This window comes from Eurypyga helias, unplaced genomic scaffold (assembly GCF_000690775.1).
Source record: "Eurypyga helias isolate BGI_N326 unplaced genomic scaffold, ASM69077v1 scaffold23490, whole genome shotgun sequence".
In the NCBI taxonomy this organism is placed as follows: domain Eukaryota; kingdom Metazoa; phylum Chordata; class Aves; order Eurypygiformes; family Eurypygidae; genus Eurypyga; species Eurypyga helias.
Genome location: NW_010226603.1, coordinates 1 through 9,011, shown reverse-complemented (window position 1 = coordinate 9,011; position 9,011 = coordinate 1). Strand labels below are relative to the sequence as shown.

The 9,011-nt window shown below is 52.5% G+C and overlaps 1 protein-coding gene across 1 annotated transcript in view; it reads left to right on the top strand.

Annotated features, from left to right (window-relative positions):
- STK10 (serine/threonine kinase 10) overlaps positions 1 to 8,674 on the top strand; it is a gene marked incomplete at both ends in the record, with an annotated part of 31,095 nt that extends 22,421 nt beyond the window's left edge. The window contains 6 exons of the mRNA XM_010153750.1: positions 1 to 44; positions 1,090 to 1,171; positions 1,511 to 1,645; positions 2,393 to 2,938; positions 6,471 to 6,601; positions 8,551 to 8,674. The exon at positions 1 to 44 is cut by the window's left edge and continues 21 nt beyond it. Coding sequence (XP_010152052.1) covers positions 1 to 44; positions 1,090 to 1,171; positions 1,511 to 1,645; positions 2,393 to 2,938; positions 6,471 to 6,601; positions 8,551 to 8,674 — 1,062 coding nt within the window. The remainder of the gene's footprint in view (positions 45 to 1,089; positions 1,172 to 1,510; positions 1,646 to 2,392; positions 2,939 to 6,470; positions 6,602 to 8,550) is intronic.
- Between the last annotated feature and the right edge of the window lie 337 nt (positions 8,675 to 9,011).

Genomic DNA, 9,011 nt, shown 5'->3' with positions numbered 1-9,011 from the left:
ATTGCCAAGTCTGACCCCCCCACGCTCAGCTGCCCTTCCAAATGGTGAGGGGTTTGGGGCAGCGGAGTACACATTTCCCAATTTAAATAGTATTTCAGGAGAGGAAAAAATAGTGTTTTCTAGCAGTGCTGTTGAATTAGAGAACCCAAGGTAGGATTCTAGATGTATTCCAGGCCCTGCTGTGTGCTGGGGGCCCTGGGAGGCGTGGGGCTGGCTGAAGGCAGGCTGCTCAGTGCTGCCTGTGCGGTCACCGTGCTGACGGTGTGCAGGCAGCATGGGGGGAGCTGCTGCCCACCCACAGCCCTGCTGAAGCGAGTGTGATCCCTTAGCTGTTTTTCAAAACATCCCAGTTTTGTATGGAAGGCAGATTTTCCTCTAAACCTGGAGATGTCCAAACACTCCAGAATTTCTTCTCTGGAGTCTGGAAAGCCTCTTCTGCCTTTAAAAAACTCCAATCAGTTAATTTCTTTTTAATTTTTTTAAAAATTATAAGAAATCCTGCTGCAGGAAAGCTGGCAGCAAATTAGAGGGAGAGCAGTGGTGTCACAAGCATTGTTCAGGTAGCAGACAGGAGCCTGCTGCTAAAACCCAGCAGGCAAGGGGGGAGCTCTTCCCCTGGAGCAGCTCAGAAGCCAGAACTGGATCAGGAACAAGCTCTGTATCCAAGAGCTGTGCTTTGCAGGCTGGGGGTGCCCTCCAATGGGGTTCCTGGTTCTTCACAGCATCCTTTCCCACTGTGGCTGTGGGGATGGGTCCTGCAGCATCCTTGTCCATGAGCTGCTTTGTTGGATAACTGCTGTTGTCTTCTCCTGTCTCTCTGCCTTGGCCCTCAGGCACAGTGGCTGGTGCTCAGTCCCACCAATTGTTGCCATCACAGTTAAGGCAAAATTTAGACCCTCACTTGATTATTCTTATTCTCCTACAAATAATCAGAATAACTGAGCACAGGGTTTCCCATGCTGGGAGCGAAATGGTGATTATGGCTAATTGCAAACTGGGATACAACCCGCAAAGGGATTGAGCAGACCCCAGTGGCATTTGAGGCCTTTTCCCCTCTTCTGAGCTTCTAACCAACGACTTTGTTGTAAGGTCCCTGGAGTTCAGAGACTTCCTGAAGACGGCGCTGGACAAGAACCCGGAGACCCGACCCAGTGCTGCCCAGCTGCTGGAGGTAGGGACAAGCCCCAGCCCCTGGGCTGGGTCTGCCTGGATCTGCAAGTGTCAAGCAGCTTTGCAGAGCACCACGCTTTGAGCATCTGCGTGCAGAGACGGTGCTTCGCCTCGGCATCCCGTTCTCTCTTCTCCCTCATATGTGCAGCATGTATGTGTAAATTCATCTGGGGGTTTAAGCCTGGTGACGCTGGCAGGGGCTCTGTCCTCGGGTCTTTGCAGTTGTTTTAAAGCAAGAAGTGGTCCATGCCATCTCGCTCCCTTTGTGCTCACTTGGCCACAGTTCCCAAGGTCTGATTTCTGGCCTCCTCACACACGTGCATTCTGCTTGGCTTTTCAGCATCCCTTCGTCAGCAAGGTGACCAGCAACCGAGCTCTGCGGGAGCTGGTGGCCGAGGCCAAGGCTGAGGTGATGGAAGAGATCGAGGACAGTCGGGATGAAGCAGAAGAAGATGACTCGTCGGAGTCTGCCTCGGTGAGCACTCCTGGCCCCAGCTGCAGTAGGGGAAAGAGCCCAGCAGCTTTTCTAGGCTCCAGAAGGCTGGTTTACAGCTATTCTGGGCCCATCAGGTGGAGGGGGAAGTGGTTGCTTGGCCATGGGATGCCTTTTTCAGTGGCTGCCAAGGGCACGGAGACGCAGTGATGCTGGTGGATGCCCCAGCTGCCCACTCTCAGGAGGGGCTTGCGAAGTGTTTAAAAGTAAGCCCTGGTACAGGCTGGAGAAGCTGGAGTGGAAGCAACACCAGCAGCATGTGGTGCAGCAGCGAGGCACCACCGGCCCTAGGAGGGAGCTGGGCAAATCTGTTCCTGGGCTGAGCTCTTTGAAGGGGACATCTCAAGGCTGACTGGGCAGCTCCTCTGTGGGACATGCCTCAATCTCCCTCATCTGTGACAAAGGACAGTGATTAATCCATGGCGGAGTTATCCATGGGAAAAGGTGTTTAATATACAAATTCCTAGGCCGCTTCTTAAGAGTTTGCAGGTTCTGGCGTTCTTCCTTAATGTGCCATTTCCTTCCAGCCAATGTCCACAGTCCTTTCGGACCACAAACCTGGAGAAAGATAGAAGTATCCCAGAGTGGATGTCCTAAAAGGGAAGATTTCCTCCCAGTAGCTCTTTAGCTGTGGGTGACTTTGTTGTGAAGCATGGGGGCTTGTAGAACTTGCAGTTTTATTGAAGCGGTGGTGCAGAACCCAACACCTTCCCTTTGCTGTCTTTCCAGCCCCCCGGGAAGCACAAACGGGACCCCTCTGAGGCGAGTCAGCTGAGTTTTGATGGGGAGAAGCCTCCAGACTCTTCCTTGCCCAAGGTAGTGAACGGGCCTGTGGGGACTGGCAAGGAGGAGACCACAGATGGACAGAGTGATAAAGTCTCAGATGAAGGAGTAAGCAGTGACAGTGACAAAGTGGAGAGCAACCACTCCACAAAAACACTTGCCAGCTCTGCCACCTCGGCCGCCCAGGGCAAGCCAGACATCATCTTGCAGCCTGGACGGCTGGGTAACTCAATTGAAGGGGCCAAGCAGCCCAGGCCAGGCAGCAAGGAGAGGAAGAGCATCGGGGAGCGACCGGTGAGCAGCCACCTGGAGAACTTCACGGAGGAGAAGGTTGCCAATGGGAGCTTGGATCCTCCAGCTCCATTCTTCAGCAGCCGGTCCAAAAGGGATTCGGACTCTGGCAGCACTTCAGCCTCTGAAAGCATGGACCTCACCATCTCCCTGTCTACTGACCTGTCCCTCAACAGAGAGAGTGGCTCCATCTCCTTGAAGGTGAGTGTGATGGGCAGGGGGTATGTAGCCCCTTAAACTCCTTCCTGAGAAAGCAGCATGCTGTACTCTAGATCGGGTTGATCTTGGACTACAGGAGCAAAAATTGAGTTGCCCCTAGTCTGCCCTGTGCCTAAGGTGTGGAGCAGGTAAAGTAGAAAAGGACAGAGGCTGGATGAAGACCGAGGATCTGAGAATCTTGCTTTAGCACAGTGCTAAAGACCACCCGGGTGCCACCCCAGTGCTCTTTGAGATAGCTGGAAAGGCTGGCTGCGGCACTCGTGAAGTGAGCGTCCAGGCTTGGAGCTCTGCAGATAAACACAGGGCCAGCAAGGAGGGAGGAAGTCCATCTCTAGGCAAAGCCTTTGTTGGTTTGTTTTCCCTGTCTAAGGGATGCCTGTCCCAGCTGGGCTCCGGGCAGCACATGATGCTGGGTTACGCTGTGCCATGGGCACATGGCACGTCCTCAAGTAAAGGAGAAGTTATTGGTGGAGCTGCCGCAGGTACCTGTGTCCTCTGTTGTCCCAGGCCACTGAAATCTAATGGAAGTCTGATTGTTTGTAGCTATTTTCTGTCCCTGAGAAGTGTGAAGTAATCATGCCACTTGCCTGACTTGTGCAGTTGTACATAGTCAGAACAAGAACATGTACAAAACCCAAAATGTGATTTTCTAGACTTTATCCGTTGCCCATCACTCTCCTGCCTAGCCCCAGGAGAAAGCTTATTTGGGCTGGTGCCTCTCTGAATGTTTCCAACCTGCCACGCATCTGGCCTGGTTTGTGTCAGCAGTGACTTGCACAAAGACCTCCCAGGCTCCTTGGCTTTAGCTGAAGCTTTCTGGAGGCCGTGAATGCTTGTGGGTGAGAGACGGCCAGGTCAGCATGGCTTGGAGGAAGAGGCAAAATAACTGAATGATATTTGCTGAGCTTAAGAAGAAGAAATGTGTGTGACTTCAGGGGGCAGAGTGATGTGTTGCACAAGATCTTTATCCAATTCCCTGCGTGAGAGCTTCCCGGCACAGAAACGTGCCCAACAACCATTCTCGGCAAAATTTTCCTCCCCTCCCGTCTCCTGCTGGGAACATGAGAACCAGCATTCCCCTCAGGAGCCTGCAGTCGATGTGGCTGCTCTTGCATCCCAGTTTACTCCTGCTCACTGCCTTTCCCATGACACCTAGTCTCCTTGAGGCCAGCCAAAGATGAATATGATGCCACATGTGTAATTGCTGTCACCTAGGAGAGGAAAGGAGTTTTTTGGGGTTTACGGAGAGTAAGATTCAAAGAGACTGTCACGCTTAGATCATGGTTTGAATTGCCCCAGACAGAGGTAGTGCTTAGAACAAACTAAATGGCATTTCTCTGAGCAAGGTGTTCAAGCAGAGCTGTTCTCAAAGAGTGATGCTGCTGGAGGGCCCTGGGAAAAGATGCCCTGCTGAAGCCTCTGCTTGGCACAGGGAGTTGCGAGTGCGTGGGGGGTACCATGCTGTGCTGCTCCCTCCTCACCCAGGCTCCCTGCCCTGCCTTAACTTCATGGGGTTAAATGCTCTTCCTCTGTCCTTGCTCGTATTCCTGGTGCTCCTGGGCTTGGTGCACAGGGTGCCGAGCAGGTTGCAGTGCGAGAATGGGCAGCAAAGAGTTAAACCATTTCTGGTTGTAAACATTAACTGTTACATGCTTTTTATCACAGGCTGAACTGCAAAGTTAAGGTGGCTCTCTTATTGCCAGACTCTCCTCCCAGTTGCTTACAGTTTAGCCTTGGGAGGCGGGGGGAGTAAGTTTTGGCAAGAAGTATCCAGGGTGTGGGGGGGTTTGGTTTTGGATTTTTTTTTTTTTCCATTTTTTAGAAAGATTAGGGGATAAGAAATCTACAGGTGAGTTTGGGAGGCCACAGCTGGCAGTCAGAAGTAGGCAGAAGGAGATGGAAAGGGTTTTGAAAAGGTAAACCAAGCTTTCTCAGATACAACTTTTTCTGGAGGGAACTCCTTTTGAGCAGCTTGAATTTACTGCAGCCTGAGCTGTGTGGGTGCTGGGAGTTCACAGCTCTGGCTGAAACCCTTGGGAGCTGGAGGAGGCACACTGGGATGTGCACTGTGAAGTGTGCTTAGAGTGGGGACTCCAAGTCAACATCGTGACCACGGTTTCTCAGACTCTTCTCCAGAGAAGAAGTTACTTTACAGGAACATTTGAGAATGCATTTACTCATGTTCAGGAGAAGATGCTGGATTGCTGCTGAGGGATAGCAGAAAAGACCAGGAGAAAATTAATAATTCTGGTTTTAGTTCTATGTTTGAGTAGCTCCATGAATAAGGCAGGGAGATGCTTATTCAGCAGTGAGGAAGAGCCTGGGGTCTGCCTGGGGACCAGCCATAAGCCCGGTGGCAGCAGCCCCAGGTCACTGGGCTCAGGCAGTGAGTCGCGGTGCTAATGGGCACTCGGGCTGGCACAGACAGCAGAATGTTGGCATCTTCTCAGTTGGAAAATGCAGAGGTTTTAGCCTGCTGTTTTAATTCAGTTTGGGGCAGTAAGAGCCTTTGAGACCTAAGCTCGTCTCATGCAAACTTTTTTGCACCAATTTCTCTGTGTTGGTTGAACCACTTCTGTAGTGGTACACTATTACACAGTGGGCAAGTTGTGTGCCCTCAGAGTTTCTCTGCCTCCACGATTGCAGCAAGCTCTCCAGGGGTTTGCTTTGGGCCTTGCAGGCTCTTCTGCCACCTTCTGTGCCTGTAATGGTCATCACTGTCAGAGCAAGAGGGCTTCAAGGAGCCTTTGCTCATTCCACCACTGTGCTTTCCCTGTAGAGCTGCATGATTCCAGTCCCTGGAGGCAGTCCCTCAGCTGGGCTTGGGCTGCTGACGCTGTAGGGCGATGCTGACCTGCTGTGGCACTGCTGGGAGAGGTCACTCTGCTCCTGGCACTTGTCCCTACCTATGCTAATGAAAGCAAGCCGGGGCTGTGCTTTGTGGAGGTCACTGTAAGGGGGTCGGAGCTGGTTGTGATTAGTGAGGTATTGTAATGAGGGCAGAGGGACACGAGTGCTGCGCCTTTAGGCTGCGCTGGCTGGTTTCCAGGTGTCTCCATCTGCAGTTGCAGCCTGATGCGGGGGCTTTGCCTGCCTCGCACTGGCCAGGGGGTGTGGGGATACCTGCGGGTCGGATGGTCCAGGAGCCTTAAAAGGGACCATTGTGAGCTTCCTGTTGCATGGATTCCTCAGCACTGCCATTTGGGGGGGGGCGGTCCTAGCATCCCCCCCATCAAGCTTTGCCTTAGTTGGACACAGTGAGGAAGGGTCTTCAGGAGGCGGGTGGCCTCTCCTCCAGGTCAGGATTCTGCAGGGTGGAAGTGGCACACACTGCACTGCCACCTGGCTGGAAGGGCAGCTCCAAATCTGCTGATGAGTTTTGCTCGATGTGGTTTCCTTGCTTAAGTTCTTCCTTAACAACAGCATCAAAATTGCTCTGAGGTTTCCAGCTGTAGCACCCCGTGCAACAAGCTGGGGAGCTGCCTCATGGCCTTTCCTCCCTTCCCCAATTCAGGATTCCCGGATGCACAAGAAAACACTGAAACGGACCCGCAAGTTTGTGGTGGATGGAGTAGAGGTGAGTGTCACCACCTCGAAGATCATCAGTGAGGATGAGAAGAAGGATGAAGAGATGAGATTTCTCAGGCAAGTGGGTCACTGGGACGGAGGGAGGGCAGGGTGCCAAGCCAGGCAGGGTTTTCTTCTCTGCAAGCAAATCCAGGACCGACCTGAAGTCCTCTTATTTTCTGTCTTGGTCCCACTTGGATAGGTCAGCTGTCCAGTGTGGACATCACTTCTTTTAGCCTCCCCTTGGCTGGCAGAGGGCTTGCTGTACCGTGTAAGCCGAGCTCTGTTTACACGCAGGGGAATAAGAGATGCATCTTGGGGATAAAATGCAGCAAGACTGTCATGAGGGAAGCTTGTGCTATGTCTGGCTCTGTCCTCTGAGGGTGACTGAATGTGTCCCCAAGGCCATGGATGTGCTGGCTCAATGGAAGTTAGCACAGAGATCCTCTCAAGATGCCCCTCTTCCTTTCATTCCTGTGTCTCCTCAGACTTTATTAACAGGAAGGCCAGGGGAGTTGTAAACTCCTTGAGCATCATTCATGGGTGTCTCCTTTGCAGATCTTAAGAGTTTTCAAACCTGCATGACCTGTTCTCAGAAAGAGGAACTGCTGTTTCTAGCCCCGTTACTATCAGTAGCAGCACTGAAATGAAAAGGCCCTTAAAATAATTAAAATACAAATTGTTCTGCTTGATGACTATTCTAAGCTCCCTTGTGCTGCTCTGAGGGACTCCTCAAGTATATAATCTGTCCCAAGATCTGTGTGTCCCTGAGGCAGCCTTATTCCTAGGCCCTAATACCAGATCTATGCAGAAGTTCATTAGCTACTCATTTTTGTGTGAGAAGTGCATATAGTCCCAATCAAATATGGGGTGCAGGGAATTTCCAGGCACAGCTGCTTTTTCCTGGTCCGCTCTCAGCTGTGGTGGCATCCCTGAAAAGCGTCTCTTCTTTAATTTTTAAGTAGTGCCTGCTCCATCTGCGAGGGGGGAGGATGAGATGGAGTGGCTCGGGTTGGAAAGCATCTGGTCCCTGAACATCTTTTGGGAGCAGTGGTTATTCCCCTGGGGCTAGCTAGCGGGCATGATTAACACTCCTGGCATCTTGATTTGCAGTTAAGGGGCTTGTTTCTGGCTTTCTGGAACACAGCAAGGTATTGATTTGAAGGTGAGATCAGAAGAGAGCACATCATATTACACCAGTTGTTTTAATGAGGCTTGAGTTTGTTTTTAAAGAAGGAATGGTTCCAAAGTGCTTTTCCCAGGAGGGCCCCCAGAGAGGGTTGTACTCCATGTGTGAGGCTAATGCACAGCAGTGGAGGTCACGGTGGGGATCCTGCACAGGGAAACTGCTGCTGCTGTTCCTTTTGCATGGTACATCAGTGATTTCCAGTTTGATTGGGCACAAACATGGTAAAGGAACTCAAACACAACAGTCTGAGCAGACTCCCTTTTACTGGGTGTGAAGCTGGATGAGGGGAGTGATGCAGTGTCGTGGTAGATGGGTCAAAATTTGGGGAAAACTGCCCTTTCTGCCACCCAGGCATGAGCAGGAACGGATGCAGAGTGCAGGGTCCAGGCCAGAGCAGTGTCAGCTTGGCCTGAGCTGGCCTGCGTTGCGTTTTAAAGACCAGCGTGCAATAACACAGCTGGCAGAATGGGTATTTTGGCTGCTGGCAGGGGGAGCAGTGCCTGCAGAATCACCTTTAGGAGCTTTGACAGGGCTTGTCTGAGAAGCTGTGAATGCTAACAGGCCTTACCTGTGAAAACTGACAGTTTTCCAAGTTACCGTAATTAGCATCCCGCTTCCTCGCAGTGCTCTGGTGTCACAGAGCCTGGAGCGCATCAGTCGGTTGGCGTTTACCTCCTGCCTGTGCTCAGAGCAAGTGGCAGGGCGCTACGGGCTGGCTGTGCGGCTGTCGCTCCGCTGAAGCGCTCCGGTTACTGATGCTGCCATCTCAGCTCAGGCACACGCCTCTCAACTTGTCTGACTGTATTTCTCTCTCCCCCTCCGTCTTAACCCCGTGCAGGCGCCAGGAGCTGCGGGAGCTGCGTCTCCTTCAGAAGGAGGAGCACCGCAACCAGGCGCAGCTCAACAGCAAACACCAGCTGCAGCTGGAGCAGATGCTCAGGCGCTTCGAGCAAGAAATGGCGGTAGGTGGGCAGGGAAAGGGGCAGCATCAGGGTATCGGCTGGTTTGACTTCTCCTTCGCGGATGCCCCGCAAACCCTCGCGCAGGGCGACGCTCTCAGGGTTGCAGCAGGCCTGGGGCTTTGTGTATGGAGGGAGCAGGATGGCCAAGGATCCCCTTTGGGATTTGGGGCAGGGGATGTGTTTGGAGGGCAGAGGCTCTCGTGGGCGTTCAGCACGTGCAGTCTGCAGCTTAGGCTGCTGCGCTGACTGCCATTGCCAGGCAGGGTGTAGCAGCGGGAGGGTTGTTCTGGACTTTCCCTCTTTAATGATCTTAAAGTTGTGGTGAATGGAGCTAAAT